We start from the raw sequence: 17,636 nt of genomic DNA, 5'->3' as shown, positions 1-17,636 counted from the left end.
GGCACAAGGTTCCTGACCAGCCATCTCCGGCCCTGATCGGTAGCGCCTCATTGTGCCGCGCCCTTCCGTTCCGGCCATTGACATTCCCGCCAGGCTGGGTGCTCACGCGCGCAGCCGCGAAGCCGAGACGGATGCGCGGAGTTGGATTCGGGGTTGACGCGAGGCGGAAAGATGCACACTTGGCATGTTTACCAGCCAAGCGAGACAAAAGAGCAACACTTCTAAATCCAGACATCCAGAGAGCGCACCACACTCCTTCCTGTCAAGATACTCAAGACCATCTACGGTCATCCCCGCCGACTCGAGACACCATAGTGGATCAAGGCGCTATCGAGGCACAGGCAAGAAGTTCGTCGTCATTCCCATTCGTATTCGCCGGACACTCCTACCGTTGGATGCCACACTGTCAGGACGCCTCTATCACATCGCCATCTCATCATGTTCAAGTCGATACGAAACAGCCTCGGTCTCTCACCGACGAAGAGACCAGCTCTTCTCTCGGAAGAGGGAGACTCTCCGTCACGAACACGAGATGACACGAATAATCACTCAGAGCCATCTATTTGGGGAAGATTGGAAGTGATGGGCAAGAGCGGGAAAGTCAAGTCGGGGCTAAACCTACTAGAACGCGATTGCACCATTGGAAGGTGAGTGGGATCATGCAGCTCCTGCTTTCTGTTCAAGGCGTACTGATGCTTGTCTGTTCGCTCACTGGCTTCTGCTAATCTAGGTCCACCGACAATGATGTTCGCCTTTGCGAGCTGAACGTGTCTCGCCACGCTTGCCGAATTCACTTCCTCAGACCGGGAAAGGTAAGCGCGGACGGAGGGCAAGCAAGAAGTAGGAGCACCTCATTGCATTCAGCTCACCACGATTGGACCTTCTATTTCCTTTGTAGGCTCAGCTCGAGCTACTAGGTACCAACCACGTCACAATTAACGGCAGCCATATCCTTCCCCTACCTGACTCGGACGAGCCGGTCTCAGTGTTCCTGACTTCAGGAGATCTCATTGAGCTCAGCAAATACCGCTTCCGCTTCAGCTACGCTGCCTACGACACCAGTGCAGCTTCGACGTCCCAGCTACAGTCCGTCTATGTACCCGTGAGCCCAGCAGAAAAGGGTCGGCAATCATTGCAAGGCCTGGCAACGCCGGATGGCAAGCGTAGGAAGGTCAGGACCAGTCTGGTTAGGGCCGCAGATGTTGAAACACCCAGCAAAGCGAGGGAGACTTTTGCTCGGCTTGATGCTTTGGATGCAGCTCCAGATTCGCAAGGCCTCACTAGCTTCTCACAACCACGCACAACCCTAGTACAGCTGACACCTAGACCGTCGTTGACAAACCTTTCGCTGGATTCAGGCTCTCCTCTGCAACGTCACATGTTCGGCTCTGGCGAGCCTGTCATGCTGACAGAAGATAGTCTAAAATCGATGGAGAAGAGTCTGGGTCTGATATCGGTTGGTCAGGAGATTGCAGGCTACGGGGAAGAGGACGGGGTGCAAGAAGAGCTTGTGGTCATCGATGAAGATGACGAGGAGGATGCCATCGAACAAAAGGGGGAGGTAGAAAGCTCAGGAGCCGCCAACGACGCTTTCTATGCCAGGGACACACCCCAGTCACCGGACGAAGTCGCTGCGAAGAAGGAGCGAAGGCGATCGAGTTTCCTCGGTCGCGCGTGGCCTTTCTCATCACCGCAAGGCTTTTACGGCGCCGAAAGGCAGAACGAAGCTGACCAAGATCAGCCTAGCACTCCGGAGCGAATCTCGAAGGAAGAGCAAGAGCATGGGGAGGCAGTGGCAGAAGAAGAGGTCGACGACTCAGAGGAAGAGCAGGAGGCGGATCAGTCCGACATCCTCAGTCCTCGCTTGCCACGGAGCCTGTCATCTCCCGGTCGACTAGGGTCACCCTCTTTCCACATTTCATCCAGGCGCAAGGTCAGTCTGAGGACAAAGACCCTGCTCAGATCTAGCGCGGCACTGGTAGAGCGGATGGCTGCTTCTCAGTCAGACTCGTTCCTCGCCGTAGCGAAATCTGAGGAACAGGGGCGCCCATCGTCCCCGCTTGCATCCCGAGAAGAGGAAGTCGACTACGAAGACGACGAAGACGACGAAGACGAAGTCGACAAGAGCCTGAGCCTAGTTGAAGAAGGAGACGAGGATTACGGTGACAACGAGCAGGCCGAGCAAGGCGAAGAGGAGCATGAGCCAGCCCACCCGGTCTATGAGCTACCGTCTGAATCGCAGTCCGCTCGCGACGAGGAGCCACTCGCTGTCAACCCAGCGGCGATCGCAAGTGTCGAAGATTCCTCAAACGCTGTCTCTGAAGAGTCTGAGCAGACTCAGGAACACCAGCCAAGCATCATGGTTCCGTCGCTGTCTCGGCCGACGTCTCGCTCTTCCAAACGTCTCTCCATGCCTGCGTTCGTTGGTCGCCGTCGAAGTCTCTTCGGCCTGGGCATCTTCCCACGAGGCCAGACGTCGAGTGAGGCGGAAGACGTCGTCGGCAAGGTTGACGAGATGTTCGCAAAGGCTCAAGGCAGCGCAAGCTCAGTCGACAGTGCGTACGAAGCAAGCTCGTCTGGCTCTGCTTCTCCGGACGTCGGATATCAGTCGATGTTGACTGTCGCTTCCTGCGAAAATCTCAAGGGACCGGCAAGAGAGGCTCTGAGGTACCTTCTGTCCAACAAGTCGAAGGCTACTAGCCCGGCGATTGGGTCTGATAGCGGTGACGCTTCTCAGCATGCTGCTGGCGCATCGACCGCCAATGGTGGTCTCCGGTCACTCATGCTCGGTCGTCAGGAGCCGATGCTTCTGCAGCGAGCTAGAACTTCCAAGAGAAGTAGCTTGATTCTTGCGCCAGGTACTCCGACGATGGAAGGGTTGCGCTCTGTGTCACCACAGGGAGGCGCCACGCCTGACATGGCCTTCCTGCGCCACGTGTTTGCTCTACCGAAGGAGGAAACCGATACCGATCCCCAGCTCAGAGCTCTGAGATATCTCTTTGCAGAGCACGAGTCCGTCCTCAGCCGTGCTGATGAGACTGGCGGAGAGGGCTTCTTTGACGGAGAGGCACTTGCCTTGCTGATGGCTACCCCTGCAGCTCAGAGAACCTTGGTTAGCGCCGCGTCCCGAGTAGCTCGCCTTACACCCACCGAAAGCGCCCAGCAAGCCGCTGCTGTCATCGAGATCCCCACCGATGCATCGTCATCGCTCGTGCACGTACAGGATGTCGCGTCTCCCTCTCAAGCAGCCTCGATGCGCAGAGGAAACGCGCAGCAAAGTCCCTCTTCCCTTCTCGGCGGCGGCGATGACAACGACGTTGTGCTTGGTGACGAAACTCCAAGCTACAAGAAGACGCGCAGAGGATGCCGTGGTGGAAGGAGACGGAGCAGGAATTTCAGTCCTAGCATCGACCTGGGAGCTTTCGACGTCGAAACCTCCTTGGGAGACGTTGATCTGCCACAAGTCATTCCTGAGGAGCCCTTGAGTGCCGAGCCTGAGACTGAAGCAGAAGTCCAGCAACCTGAAGCCCCGGCTCAGCAGAGCAGCCTTACGCAAGGTCCTCTTGCTCCCTCTACGCCTGCCGGATCCCCATCAAAGAGTCGAGCTGTGCGAGTAAGCAGGCAGGAGACAGGCACCAAACCGCTGGCTGCTGCAGAAGTGCTCAAGAGGAACCTTTCAAGTCGAGGCCGTCAAGCCTTGACTCCTGCTACGACGGCCAACACGCGAACTACTGCTCGCGCAGGAAAGGCTCAATTTGCTGCCGATAGCGCTCCCGGCGAGGAAGAGAACACCAGCACTCAAGCAGAGCAGGAGGTCACTGCTTCTCCAGCCAAGCCGACCCGTGCCAGGAGTACTCGCCGCGCTGCCGACGTTCCGGCCCAGCCACAAGCTGGTGACGACGAGGAGGCGACAAGTGCGAGACCAGTTCGTCATGGAGCGCGACGAGCAGAGAGCAGCAGGCCTGCTGCAGAAGAGGTAGCTTCCTCGCCCGTCAAGCCCGTCACCAGGAAGACGAGTACAAGAGGCGCTGCCGGCAGGAAACAGCGAAGCGAAGCTGCAGAAGAGGACGAGGTGGATCCTCAACACCAGCTACCTGCCTCAGAGCCAGCTCTGCCTGTGAGCACCAGGAGTCGTAGGGGTGCTCGCGAGGTAGCTCCGGCCCCTCCGGCTGCTGCTGCTGCTCCCACTCCAGCTCGCTCTACCCGAGCTCAGAAGCCCAAGTCTACTACCACCTCTACCAGAGGGAGAAGCAGACACGAATCCGACAATGAAGACGATCAGAATGACCATGACGACAACGAAGACGAAGACGACAACAATCAAGAAGCCGAGCGAGCACTTCGACGCAGTACCCGCTCCTCGCCAGTCAAGAAGCGAGCTCCAGCGCCAGCGCCAGCAGCAGCGGCTAAGGAGGTCCAATCCTCGCCTGTGAAGCCCTCGGCTCGCACTACCCGACGAGCCGCAGCGGGAGGGGCTGGTCACCGTAAAGAGCCCGCTACTGGGGACGCGGAGCCGGCAGCGGCCACCGCCACCCGCACTACGCGCCGCAAGGCTGCTGCGACTGTTCTTGCTTCAGAGCAGGAAGAGCTGCCGGCGCCTGTTGCGAGGGTGACGAGGAGTGGAAGAAGCACAAGGAAGGCGTGAGATTGGAATTTCCATTTTGCTCTCTTTCCACTACGAGCCTAGAACGCTGCTGCTGCTACTGCTGCTGTTACTTTCCTGCACCGCATTGCACATCACACATGCATTATACCCATTTTCGCCAAGCATCCTTCGATCAATGACCCTATCCATATCCTTTGAAAGGGCTTTTAAGCCCCTGTGCCACTTCCAATACCAATTCAGATCTCGCTTGCACTCTCTTCCTTCACTTTGCCGTCGTTCAAACATCAGCCCGTCTGAGACACTCTAAGTGTGTTTGATTGCCAAGGGCGAAGAGGAGGAACGTCCTCGCGATGACGTTTCCGTGAGAGTGACAAAAAGGTATCGATGTGTGTTCTGCTCTTCTTTCTGGCACCAGGCCTTCGCTGATTCTCTCTGACGATCTGCCTGCCTGCCTGCCTGCCTGCCTGCCTGTTCAAAGGTCCTCTGCGCAGCTCTCCCCCCCCCCCCTCCCCTCTCACTCGAGCTCCTTGTTTAGCAGATCGAGGACCATCGGGTCCATACCTCCCCAGACCTGCTGCATGACCTGTGGCGCGGCGGCGGACGCAATCTCCAGTGCGCTCTTTACGGTCCTCTTGAGCTTCATCTCCAGCGCCAGATCGCCCTCGCTGATGGCCCGTCCCCTAGCCGATCCAGGACTGACGTCTTCCAACCAGCCACCCTCGTCATCATCTCCAATGTCATCCTCTAGGAGGGACGCACCGAGGGAGGGAGATCCTCCACCACTGGACAGGATCTGTGGGGTGGGCCCACCTTCCTTCTCCCTGATGTCGGCAAGAGCGTCGAGCCAGGTGCCTACCCACTCCTGGATCTTCCCGTAGGCTTCTCGGTCCAAGGCTCGCTCCTCTGCGTCAGACGTGGGCTCAGAGCCGGCTAGGATGGCACACATCCCGAGAGCGATGAGCTTCCTCCTGCGAGCGGAGGCAGTGACTTCGAACTTTGCAGAGAAGAGGTTCAAGAGGGTCGAGGGCAAGGCCGAGAGGAGGCTCGAGTCGATGGCGCTGTCGGGGTCGGAGGTTGCCTGTGGAGAGGCACGGATGGCTGCAAGGGTCGATCGCAGCAGTGGTACGAATGTACCTGGTGGGAAGGAGATTGCCAGACGAGACAGGAGGGAGATGTAGTAGCTGCAAGGAGATGTCGATTCCTGTGTGTGCAAAGCGGGTAGAATTAGTACGGTCATTTAGCGACACCTGGTAGCTTGCTCGAGCCAGTTTCTCAACTACTCACCTTGAGGAGGATGGCTCCCCTGACGACGGCCTCAAAGAGTCCAGTCTGACTCATCGTCTGTGCGAGGAGATTCATCCCGTTGTAGGTCCTGGTCGGACCCTCAAGGCCCGACCCACCCTGTGACTGCATACTGCCCGTAGCCTCCATACGATCGCCTGCAAGCACACCTTGAATGATGACGTCTATAGTCTGTACGGGGAAGAGCACCATAGGGTCTTCTTTGAGTACCTTGGAGAAGGAGGTGAAGAGTGCCTGGCCGTACACTCGTACTACCTCTCGAGCAATGCCTCCGCTTCCAGCGCCGCCAGTGGGTTCGTGCCAGAGAGCATACTCCTCTACCACACGACACATGTCCGGAGCATAGTCTGGCAATTCAGTAAGTGGGCCCAACGTCCCTGGCCTGCCTTCGACGTCCAGCGCGACAGCCAGCAGATTGAAGAGGTCTCCCTGCATGGCTGCAGCACATCGTACAGCGCGATGCCAGAGGAGGAGGGCATCAGGTGCCAAGAGTGGAGCCAAGCCTGGTTGCAGACATCCAGTCACCAAGGGTGCGACCAGTGACTGGAGCTTGGCAGACAGAGCTGGGTCGCTAGCTGAGGTAGATTCTGTAGCTCGCAAGAGCGACTTGACAAAGGATAGGACAGCCGGTCGCGTCTTGCATTCGTCGTTGGCCTCTTTGGCCCACAGAGCTGGAGCCAGTTCGACGAGGGTTGGGACCAGGGGTGCCACGCGAGGTCCCGACCTCTCGATGAGGATCGAGAGTGACCTCGTGGAGAGAGCAATGGAGTCCATCAAAGCCAGTTCATCATTCGTAGCCAACTCTGCCAGCGAGCGTATAGCAGACTCCAAGTAGGGCTGGAAGACCTCTGCATCGAATGCAATGTCATCTACAAGAGCCCCAAGGGTCCGAGCAGCCGAGAGACGGACCGCAATGTCTCCGCCCAAGTGAGATTCGGGATCCAGCAAGAGTGTCAGAAGCCTGTAGACTCCGTCTCGAGAGGATGGGCTGAGTTTCTCGGAGTACTCGTAAAGCAGCCAAGAGACTCGTCGTCGAATCAGAACCCAAGAAGGTGAGACAGCAGGAGGCATTTGGGCCGCTTCGGGCAAGAGTCTATCGACGAAGGCCTTACTGATGTCGATGCGATCATCCTTGTGGCGTTCCGAATCTTCGTCCTCTCCCTCCTGCTCTGTAGCTGGCAGGTAGTCTCGCAGCCTTCCCAAAGCAGTGTACACTGCGTCTCTTCGAACGACCTGCGTCAAGTCTTGAACATCGAGATTGGAGCTCTGGAGGAATTGATGCCATACGGCCCTGCCGACCCTCCTGCCCTTGGACTCTTTTGCAAGCACCATCAGCAGCATTTCTGCACAGGGTCGTACCTCGCTGGTGTAGTCTGTCTGAGCTTGCTCTTCCTCCACGGTCCATTGCTCTGGATCTGATTCCCATCTCTCGAGGGCTGAGGGCTCAAAGGGCAAGAAGTAGTCGACGACGATCTGCGCAGTAGAGACTGCGAAGTCGTCGCTGTCAAACGGAGCAGGAGCATTCTTGCCAAAGTGCCATGCCTCGAGGGAGCGTCGGAGGAGCAGAAGTGTGTGGATGACTAGCGTAGGAGGGAAGGGCATGAGAGCCTCTTCCCCTATATCTCGAGACTTCTCCTTTGCGCTGGCCGGCGCCTGTCCCGTCTTCGTCCAATACCATGCAATGATGTCTGACCACCCTGCCCAAGACGTCACACGAGACTTGTCTTTGTCTAGCAAGCCTAGGTACAGCTTGCCAAAAGCGGACAGATGTTTGGTCATATTCTGAGCCAAGGTATGGAGGGGTCGCTTGAGCGAAGAGTCGAGGGAAGAAGAGCCCAAAACGTCGAGAAGGGAAGAGCGTACGGAGAAGACGTGGTCCAAATAGCCTCCCGTGGACTTGAACCAGTCGTAAGACAAATTTGACTCATTCTGTCCACCGTTCGTGGTCCGGCTGGAGAGAGTACCGACGTCTGCGATGGCCAGGGAGCTCATCATCTTGAAGAGCAGATGGCATACGCGAATCTGAGATGCTATGATTGTAGATGGCTTCGATGTCGCCGAGGCGTAGATGGCATCGGGCGAAGTCGACGTAGGAAAGGTTGCTGAGAAGAGGGAAGGGAAAAATGAGAGTAGCGAGGGGAGCAGTACCTTTGCAAGCTGTCGAGAGTCGGATTGTCTAGGTCAGCAGGACGGTCACTACATCTCCTTGCTATCAGCAACCACTCACCTCTGCCATTCTCATCTTTCCTGCCAGCATCTTGACAGCATTCAGCTCCTTGACAGACCTCTTGACGACCTCTGCGCTCCTAAGCATGATCAAGGCGTTGACTTCAAGCTCTCTACCCGTCACCGTCCCTCCAATAACACTCGTAGCAGCAGTGTTGAGCGCCTGCAAAGAATTGTCGAGCAAGTCTGGCCATTGATTGGGGAAGTCGGTTCGAGCAATGCGCGAGATACAGATGGTAGCCTGCAAGGCAATTGCTCGGTTCTCCTCGTACAGAACACGCTGGAGCAGCAAAGACTGCAGAGCTTTCTTGTCCTCGTCGCTGATCTTGACTGGAGTAGAGGTAGCTGCTCCTGCCTTGTTCGTACTCCTGATGACTCTGGCTGCTCTCCAATACTTTTCGATTGCATGCTTCAGTCTGATGATTGCGAGGGTGCGAATGGCTGTCATAGCAGCATCCGTCTGATGCGTAGAAGGCAGTAGGCTCGCGAGGAGACCCTGTTGATCTCCTGACTGCATTGCGATCTCAGCATAAGCTGTCCATGGGCGCGTCTGAGGCTGTGGATGAGCGTGAAAGTGAGCTTCGTAGGAGGATAGCTGTGATTCAGAGGTGGACAAGTCTGCAGCAGAGGACGAGGTGCCGAGTACGAGGAGGTGAGTGAGCGTGGGGAGAGCCAGTGGATCGCCAGACGACGATGAAGGCGTCGCCATGGTGACTCCAGCTGATGGGGAGGTAGAGAGGGAAAGGATGACAAGCTAGGACGAATAGGACGAAGGAATGGATCACAGTAGCAATGGCAAAGATGTTCGTCCGTTCCTTCTTCAGACCAACACCTCGCTTGCCGCGGCCCAGCTCCGCTCAGCTCTCCACGTCCGCACCGCAAAAAGTTCATAAAGCCCGGGCCTCGCAATGCTACGTCTTGCCTCTCTGACCTCGCTAGTTGTGCCAAGATGGCCAGCAATAGACTCACAAAGCTCGCTGTAGTACTGCTCGCAAGTCTACTTGCATCATCGGCCCTTGCGTACGACTTTGGCGGTTCAGAGTCTCACTATGGCCAAGGTCAACGCGTGCGCATGAGCAGCATCAAGACTCTCACCTTCTACGCAGGCAAGAAGACTGCCTACCGGCGTACCTCACCCCTTCCTCAGCTAACCTGCAAGGGCAGAGAATGCTCTCGGTACACACCAGACGTTATCTCCTGTCAAAGCTTAGGAGACGAGCAGTGGCGTTGCGAAGCAGACCTTCCACCTTCCATACGCATGGGCCGGGTGGAAGTCTCATGCGAAGGGTATGAGGCGCCAAACGACCCATACGTCCTCAAAGGCTCTTGCGCTCTGACCTATCAGCTTCTACCGGCTTCAAAGGCTTTCAGCTCGGAGGATGATGACCCAAGATACACCAAGGGTAGGCGAGCTCGAGGACTGACCTTCCAAGACATGCTAGACAAGATTTTCCCCATGGTATTTCTGGCCATTCTGGGTTACATCGTGTGGGGGTTCATTGCCTCTCTTCTAGGGTCGAATAGAGGCAGGCCAGTTGGTCCCATCGGTGGCGCCCCTGGAGCGAGACCATGGGGTGGCGGGGGCGGAGGAGGTGGCGGAGGCGGTGGAGGATGGTGGCCAGGCGGAGGCGGCGGAGGGGGTAGTATGCCCCCACCTCCCTATACCAAGCACGAGCCATCGGCATCTAGCAGTACCGATGCTTCGGGTTCCACATCATGGCGTCCTGGCTTCTGGACAGGTATTGCAACAGCAACTGCAGCGTCTTTGCTGGCCAACCGGAGTAGAGCGGGTAATGAGGATAGAAGGTATAGAGGCTATGATCCATATGCAGGCAACGGAGGACTAGGGGCTGGCTGGACAGGAGGTGGAGGAGGTGGATACGGAGGCAATGGCTATGGCTATGACGACAATGGGGCAGGATCCTCAAGACAAGCTTCCTCATCTTCGTTCCGAACCTCGACGGGATACGGCGGGACCAGGAATCGATAATGTCACTTATGTAGGTCACCTGTTACGGCTCACATCAAGACATACACCGCCGTCACTGTTCATAGTCTCACACAATGTCGAATTCTGTATATGGGCATCTCATTGATGAATGAGCAGCATAGCTCAAGAGGGTGTGATGGTACAAGTGATGAGGGGGCAGAGTGAAATGCAAGCCTTCCCAATCGCTGCTCGCGCTTAAGCAGTGGTGGTGGTGGGGAGGACCTTGATCTTCCTGGGACCCTCGAAGGCGAACTTCTCGTCGCGGGTCTGGAAGATACCGTGACCGAACTTCGACGAGGTGTCGATGAACTTGAGCGAGGTAGAGGCCTTCTCGAGAGCAGCACGGTGGGTGGGGGGAGAGAGCGACTTTCGCAGGGTAAGGACACGCTTCTTGGTACCAACGACACATCCCTTGAGGATCAGGAAGTCGTTGTTGACGATACCGTAGTGAGGGAAGCCACCCATGGGGTTGATGGTCTTCTTGGTGATGTCGGTGTCGGTGGAACCCGAGGTGTCGGAAGATCCGTTGCCAATTCGGTAGATCTTCTTGTTGAGCTCGGTACGGTGGTGGTAACCGTCCTGTCCAGCTCGGGGAACAGTGTAACGAACGTTGGCCGGGTGCCAAGCTCCGATACAGGCGATCTTACGCAGACCACGGTGGGTCTTTCGTGGCAGCTTCTTGGTTCCCCAACGAGCGGTGGTACCCTCGTAACCGTGACCCTTGGTGACACCGATGACGTCGATGCACTCGTCGGCAGTGAAGACGGAGGCAGCGTCAACAGTCTTCTCGAAGTGGTTCTTGGCAAAGTCGACCTTGTCAGCGACCGATCCACCGTTGACCTGGATCTCCATGAGGTGAGCCTTCTTCTGCTTGAGACCAGTCTTTCGGATCTGGGTGTGGGCGAGGACTCGAACAACAGTGCAGTACTTGCGGATACGCTCGAGCTCACGAGCGATACCCTGGCCGCCGTTCTCCGAGTGCTTCTTGGCGTACTTGGTGAAGGCCTTCTTCTTGGATCGGTACCAGTTCTTGTAGAACCGCCTCTTGATCTCGTCCGACAGGTGCTCAGCCCAGACGGTGGTCAGGGATCGCAGTCCTCGGGGAGTCTCGACGTAGCCGACGACACCGACGACGACCATGGGTGGGGTCTCAACAACGGTCACAGCCTCAACAACCTCCCTCTTGTGCATCTTGGATCCGGGCTTGTCAAGGTCACGTACGACGTGGGTCATACCAGCCTTGTAACCCATGATGGCAGTGAGGTGGACAGGCTTCTTGGAGTCGTCCTTGGGGAAAGCCTTGCACTTTCCACGGTGGCGGGCAGCCCTCTTGCGGGGCAAGAAACCGAGAGACCCATGACGGGGGTGCTCAAACTTACAGTCTACGAGGAGGGCAAGGGAAGAAGACGAAGGTGGATCACAGCAGAGTGAGCGGAATTGACTTTTTGAAAAGAGCTTCCAGACAGACGATCTGCCTGAAGCAGCTGTATGATGAAGCGAGTGTCATCACTGCCGAGTGTGATGCTGATGATACTTACGAGACATTGTGACTTGAGGGGATGGCGGGAGGAGGATGAACGGTAACAGGAGGAAGAATCTCTCGCACGCGGGCGCCTCTTGTGTGGCCCAGGGTGGATTTTGCGGGCGGGCTGGCGGAGCTTGAATGGCTGCGGAACTCGTGCAGCGCCAGGGCGCCAACCCGAATTTTGAACTTCACATCCACGACCTTCCCCCTCATCGAACCCACACCCCTCAACAAGTAAGTATAGAACCAAGGGTACACTTTCTTCCATAAATCTCCTACTCACACGACCCCGATCATCATCATCAACCTTTGATCACCCTCAGAAATGGTCCGCTACGCATTCGACGACTCCAAGGTTCCCGAGAAGACTTCCAAGTCTCGCGGAGAGTACCTCCGAGTGCACTTCAAGAACACTCATGGTTAGTGTTGCCGATCATCAGAGCCTCGAGGGCATATAAGGAGAGGTTGGACGCGCCAGACTGGAGAAGCCAAGAGTCCAGGGCAGGCAGAGTAGGCAGAGCAAGGTGGATGATCACGGTGAATCCGGGTTGGCGGTGAGGGGTCAAGCGCCTCATCGAATGGCCAATTGGCAACCGACATGCCTTCCTTTTAATGGCCAAGGCGGCTGTTGAAGATGTACGAGAGGTACACAACGACGTTGAGGCGAAGCAGAGGGGGAATATGGTGGGATCAAGGCAGACAGGCCAAGCAGTGTTGTCGGGCTTGGGGGACTAGCACATTACAGAGGGAGTACGTCAACTCACATGCGCAACCCTTTTTGCCTTTCAACCTACAGAGGTCATTGCCGCCATCAACGGCATGAAGCTGTCCAAGGCTTACATCTACCTCAACAACGTTACCGAGCGAAAGCAGTGCATTCCCTTCAGGAAGTTCAACGGTGGTGTTGGCCGAACACAGCAGGCTGGAGAGTTCAAGACTACCCAGGGTGAGTAGAAGCATGCACATGGAGGGAGTAGTAGCAGGACAGCAGTTCTCAGCTGGAGGGAGAGAAGGGCGGAGAGGACGCATCGGTCGAGGCTTAGGGATCTGGCTGGGTATGGACTTTGGCATGGGCTGGTGTTCATGAACTTGCAGAGGAAAAGTGGGATGGGCGCAGGATGGAGTTGTGATCTCTCCTCGCCGTTTGAGCAAGCGCTGACCTAGCAACCATAATGGCTACTTCTGTCATAGGTCGATGGCCCGTCAAGTCGGTCAAGTTCGTCCTGAGCCTGCTGAAGAACGCCGAGGCCAATGCCGAGGGCAAGGGTCTGGAGACTGAGGACCTTGTCATCCGCAACATCAACATCAACCAGGCCCCCAAGACCCGCCGTCGTACCTACCGTGCTCACGGTCGTATCAACCCTTACCAGGGCCACCCCTGCCACATTGAGATCCACCTGATGGAGCCCGCTGCCGAGGTGTCGAAGGCGGACTCGTCTGCCCTTGTGCGCCCTGCCAACAAGCGTCAATTGGCCCAGCGCCGAATTGCTGCTGGCCGTGCTTAGATGGAGCGGTTGGGTTCGACATGATCATTGAGACTGTACTTTAGCAGTCAGGCTGGTGTTGTGCGAGGCCGAGTGACGAGCGAGGGTCAAAGCGAGTGGGATTCGAGGCAGACATTGTGTAGATGGGCAGGGGCGAGCAGGCGTCCTCTCAATGGCTCGCTACTCTCCCGAGCCGTTTCCCATGCTACCTGGCTTTCCATTCTCTTGCCCATTATGGGTCTCTTGTGTACATTGCACTCTCCTTCATTCTTTCTCTCTCACACACCAAAACCACCTGCATTTTGACACACGCAACCACGGGAGTGAATGGTGTGGAGAGCGTCTGCTGCAACACTGCAACGTCAGAGTAGCTTGCAGTGTGAGTACTTCATGTAGACGTCGTGTGAGATTCGCGAGGGCTATCCTTCTTCCCGTGGTCAGGCGGGCCTCGGCGGCGTCGTGTTGAGGCTGTCTGCCAGGCGAGGGCAGCCGCGGAGGGTGGGGTGCGATGGCCGGGGATCAAAGGCGGCGCGCGCGGTGAGGCAGCGAGGTCCGTCAGTGGCGGCAACTCAAGGCGGGCCGGGCAAGTCATTGGCATTTGTCAGGCGCAGGGCGGATCCCACTGCCAAGTTGTGCCGCCCTGCCACGCCTGCCTGCAATGCCTGGATGAACGTCAGCCAGGGCTTCTTCCCCAGCCACTCAGGGTCACACACCTCGTCGTCCTGACTCCTCCTTACCCATCACCATCCACCCTCTGTTGGTGAGATACCTCTGAGATTCACAACACACACACCTTCATCACTCTACCCACGCATTCAACATGGACCGCTCTCTATCTGCCCTAAAGCAGTTCAGGTCCTCCTGCCCTTACCTGGGTAGGACCCCAACGGGCCAACTGCGAAAGATGTCTCACACCTCTTTCCTCCCCGGTGGACCCACTCGCCTCGCCGTACGAGCGCAGGAGTGCCCAGTCATGAAGGAGGCAATTGAGACGGCCACTGCCACACCCGATGTTGCGGAAGAGGCCGCCGCCGCTGGTTGCCCTCATGCTGCATCCCTCAAGACGGCCGCTCCCACCACCAGCGCTGCTGGGTCTTACCTCTTTGGTACTGGCCCTCACAGCTTCCTCAGTTCCGGCATGGCTCACACCATTGCCGCTGGTGGCGCAGCCCGAGGTTGCCCTCACATGATGGCCATGGCCAACAGCACACCTGCTCAGGCTCGCTTCGTCAGCCGATCTGCCCATCAGGAGGCTTCCGTACGAGACGTCACTCCCAAGGACCAGCTCGACCGTATCCATGCAAAGGAGGGGGTACACACCGCTGGCATGGGAGACGTGTCCAGGTGTCCTCATGCCCGAGCAGCAGCTGCCTCGGCCGCTGCCGATCAGGCAGCCGCCTTTGTTGCTCAGGGTCGAGCACCTTACCGACAGCAGAGCATCAAGAAGCAGGTACGAACGCCAGGATCTGGTCTGGGTATACCACCCACTCCCCAGCCCAAGACTGGGCCAGGCTTCGATTACGAGGCCTTCTATCACAAGCAGATCATGGCCAAGCATGCCGACAAGTCCTACCGATACTTTAACAACATCAATCGTCTGGCTGGAAAGGCGCCGAGGGGTCATCTGTCGGAGGAGGGCCAGGAGATCACCGTCTGGTGTGCGAACGACTATCAGAACATGAGTCGTCACCCTGATGTTCTTGCTGCCATGCAGGTCACTCTTGAGAAATATGGTGCCGGAGCTGGTGGCACGCGAAACATCGCTGGTCACAACCAGCACGTTGAGCGAGCCGAGGCAGTCATTGCCGATCTTCATCGCAAGGAGGCTGCCCTCGTCTTTGGGTCCTGCTACGCTGCCAATGACGCTACGCTATCCATTCTCGGATCGCAGCTACCAGATTGCGTCTTCCTGTCGGACTCTTCCAACCATGCCAGTATGATTCAGGGCATTCGCCACTCTGGCGCTAGGAAGATGGTGTACAAGCACAATGACATGGCCGACCTCGAGGCAAAGCTCGCATCGCTGCCCATTGACACTCCCAAGATCATTGCCTTTGAGAGCGTCTACTCCATGTGCGGTACGGTTGGTCCCATTGAGAAGACGTTGGATCTGGCCGAAAAGTACGGTGCAATGACCTTCCTCGACGAGGTTCACGCCGTTGGCATGTACGGCCCACGAGGAGCCGGTGTTGCAGAGCATCTGGACTGGGAGCTCCAGGAGCGAGGTGGCAATACAAAGGGCTCTCTCATGGACCGCATCGACATCATCACCGGTACCCTCGGCAAGGCCTACGGCAACGTAGGCGGCTACATTGCCGGTTCGAACCGCTTCGTGGACCTGATCCGCTCATTTGCGCCCCAATTCATCTTCTCCACCACTTTGCCTCCCGCTGTCCTCACGGGTGCAACTACGGCAATTGAGATCCTCATGGCCTCGAACCATACTCGCAAATTGCAGCAGGTTCGAACTCGTCAGACCAAGGACGCCTTGATTGCTGCTGGGATCCCGCTGCAGCACAATCCATCGCACATTGTTCCCGTCCTGGTCGGATCGGCAGAGAAGGCTAAAGCCGCCTCGGACATGCTCCTAGAGGAGCACGGCTGCTATGTCCAACCTATCAATTACCCAACTGTCCCCCGTGGATTGGAGCGATTGCGCATCACCCCCACTCCTGGTCACTCGGCAGAGGATGTAGAGCACTTGGTAAAGGCACTCGACGACGTCTTTACCAAGCTCAACCTACGACGTGTGGCCGACCTTCGGGCTGCCAAACCAGGAGAGGATGCACTGGCGGACCTCTTTGTACAGGCAGAGAGGGACGAGGCGAGCATTCCACTTTGGACTGATGAGCTCCTGGGCGTACAGAGTGTCCTTGCCGGTGAGGAGGGAGCAAAGGGGGAGAGGAAGAGTGAGAAGATGGACGTCGCTGCCGGAGTCGCAATCAAGGGAGATGGAGGAGCTGCTGCTAGCGCTTGAGCTTGAGCTGAGTCGTTGTATTGCAATGAGCGGTGCAGCCTTTCTTCAGTTGTGGCGCGCCGATCGATCGATCACACCTCTGTCTGTGCGAAACCTTTCTTCTATTCTCTTTGAACTATCAAACCCCTCCGTGTTGGCCCTACCAACCCGCTTCTTCTTGTTCCTTTATGTTTCGTTCTCGACAAGCGTGACTTTCTGATCTCTGATAATTCTCGTGGGGTTTTGTCCCTAAGTACAGACATGACAATCTACAACGTCAAGACTACAAGAATACACAGTCAAGATCAAGATCAATAGGCGCCCGCCCGCCCGCCAGCATCGCGGTCCATCTCGAGCTCACGCCTCAAGAACGAGAACTCCCCGCAACCAGGCTCGACGAGCATGTACTAGCCTCGCTCCTTCAGTGTCATCATCCTCTCCCTCACCATCACCATCACCATCACCCTCGCCCTCGGCCCCTAGCTTATCGATCCCCGCCACCACTCCACTGAACTCTTCTCCGGTCTCTCCTTCGGCTCGGTCTTGAACTTGAGGTAGAACCTGGGATTGGAGTTGGGGTAGAAGAGGAATTTCCTCTTGTACTCGCTCAGGCTGATGCTGATGCTGGTACTGCCTAGAAGTGCTGCGACGCAAGTCGTACCGGATTAAGTAGTCTTGCAGACGTGGGTGAGCGCCTGCTCCAACTCCTCCTGTCCCACTGCTGCTGCCGCCGCTGCCGCTGTCGTTCTGATTTGAAGTTGGAGAGATAGGGAAAGAGAACAGCGCTCGTGCTAGGGAGCGACGCTTCTTCTTCTCCTCTTCATCGTCATCAGCTTCGAGTTGCTCTTTCGCCATGCTTCCCTCAGCCTCAGCATGCTCCAGTCGCACCTCACGCCAGAGAAAGGAGCACAGATGGTCCAGTGCGATTCGGAACATCAGTGGCTGCGTCTTTGGCGCTAGACCAGGGGCACCCTCAGCTCCGCCGGCTGCGCCAGAGGGGAGTAGTGCGTTAAGATAGCACTGGAGCATAAGTGCTTCGTCCCGCTTTGCCTGGGAGGAGCGCTGCTCCCATGCGGCTTGTTCCTCTAGGTGGGCTTCTGCATCTGCATCTGCGTCTGAGCCTGAGCCTGAGCCTGCTGCGGAGAAGGAGCGCCGATCAGAGCGACGAGGAGGAGGGGAAGAGAGGTACGCCTCTATCCCACCGGGCGCTTCCGCCACGCGCATCCGCATTGTAGGTAGAAGATGGGCGTAGTCCTGCCATAGCAGCCTGCGGTAGTCGACGGCATAGAGCGGCTCTTTCCCAACATCGCCGCTAGGAGATGCGATGGTGACAGTGGGAGGGAGGAGTGAGAGGGCGAATGATGGGTCGCCATAGGAGATGGAGTCGTACAGGCCTACAAGGTCCGTATAGAAGGAGTAGTACGTTGTCTCCTCTCCCAAGTGCTCAGAGGCGAGTCGCTCCAGCGTGACCTCTTGCTCAATTCCCGATGGAAGCTTGTTTGCGAGGAAGAGGAGACGCGCAAGAAGAGGAGCAATGCTCTTGTCTC

General features: G+C 57.1%; 6 protein-coding genes across 6 annotated transcripts; 4 read left to right on the top strand and 2 right to left on the bottom strand.

Moving 5' to 3' along the window:
- The first annotated feature begins 199 nt into the window (after window positions 1-199).
- BCV69DRAFT_7197 (hypothetical protein) lies at window positions 200-4,660 on the top strand. The gene is made up of 3 exons (XM_025495480.1): window positions 200-647; window positions 731-812; window positions 899-4,660. Exons 1-3 carry the CDS (start codon window positions 439-441, stop codon window positions 4,643-4,645), a joined length of 4,038 nt encoding a protein of 1,345 aa, XP_025350832.1. The 5' UTR covers window positions 200-438; the 3' UTR covers window positions 4,646-4,660.
- Window positions 4,661-5,097: 437 nt separating this feature from the next.
- BCV69DRAFT_291700 (hypothetical protein) lies at window positions 5,098-8,917 on the bottom strand. Its single transcript, XM_025493761.1, has 3 exons — window positions 8,136-8,917; window positions 5,891-8,065; window positions 5,098-5,807 (listed from the first exon to the last, which is right to left on the bottom strand). Exons 1-3 carry the CDS (start codon window positions 8,841-8,843, stop codon window positions 5,121-5,123), a joined length of 3,570 nt encoding a protein of 1,189 aa, XP_025350831.1. The 5' UTR covers window positions 8,844-8,917; the 3' UTR covers window positions 5,098-5,120.
- Window positions 8,918-9,197: 280 nt separating this feature from the next.
- Window positions 9,198-9,521, top strand: BCV69DRAFT_234530 (DUF1183-domain-containing protein; the record flags this gene model as incomplete). The annotated part of the gene is made up of 1 exon (XM_025489885.1): window positions 9,198-9,521. A coding segment is annotated over one exon (324 nt), but the record flags the coding sequence as incomplete, so codon positions are not given.
- A 305-nt stretch (window positions 9,522-9,826) lies between these two features.
- On the bottom strand, window positions 9,827-11,686 carry BCV69DRAFT_279598 (60S ribosomal protein L3). The gene has a single exon (XM_025491308.1). It carries the CDS (start codon window positions 11,373-11,375, stop codon window positions 10,320-10,322), a length of 1,056 nt encoding a protein of 351 aa, XP_025350829.1. The 5' UTR covers window positions 11,376-11,686; the 3' UTR covers window positions 9,827-10,319.
- Window positions 11,687-11,936: 250 nt separating this feature from the next.
- Window positions 11,937-13,448, top strand: BCV69DRAFT_279596 (putative RPL17A-ribosomal protein L17.e). The gene is made up of 3 exons (XM_025491307.1): window positions 11,937-12,068; window positions 12,446-12,595; window positions 12,841-13,448. Exons 1-3 carry the CDS (start codon window positions 11,975-11,977, stop codon window positions 13,152-13,154), a joined length of 558 nt encoding a protein of 185 aa, XP_025350828.1. The 5' UTR covers window positions 11,937-11,974; the 3' UTR covers window positions 13,155-13,448.
- A 505-nt stretch (window positions 13,449-13,953) lies between these two features.
- On the top strand, window positions 13,954-17,107 carry BCV69DRAFT_285925 (putative 5-aminolevulinic acid synthase; the record flags this gene model as incomplete). The annotated part of the gene is made up of 3 exons (XM_025493505.1): window positions 13,954-14,225; window positions 14,256-16,012; window positions 17,055-17,107. 3 exons carry the CDS (start codon window positions 13,954-13,956, stop codon window positions 17,105-17,107), a joined length of 2,082 nt encoding a protein of 693 aa, XP_025350827.1.
- Between the last annotated feature and the right edge of the window lie 529 nt (window positions 17,108-17,636).

Source organism: Pseudomicrostroma glucosiphilum (assembly GCF_003144135.1).
Source record: "Pseudomicrostroma glucosiphilum strain MCA 4718 unplaced genomic scaffold BCV69scaffold_1, whole genome shotgun sequence".
Lineage (NCBI taxonomy): Eukaryota > Fungi > Basidiomycota > Exobasidiomycetes > Microstromatales > Microstromataceae > Microstroma > Microstroma glucosiphilum.
The sequence above is the reverse complement of the archived record's forward strand: the minus strand, read 5'-3'. Positions and strand labels throughout refer to the sequence as shown.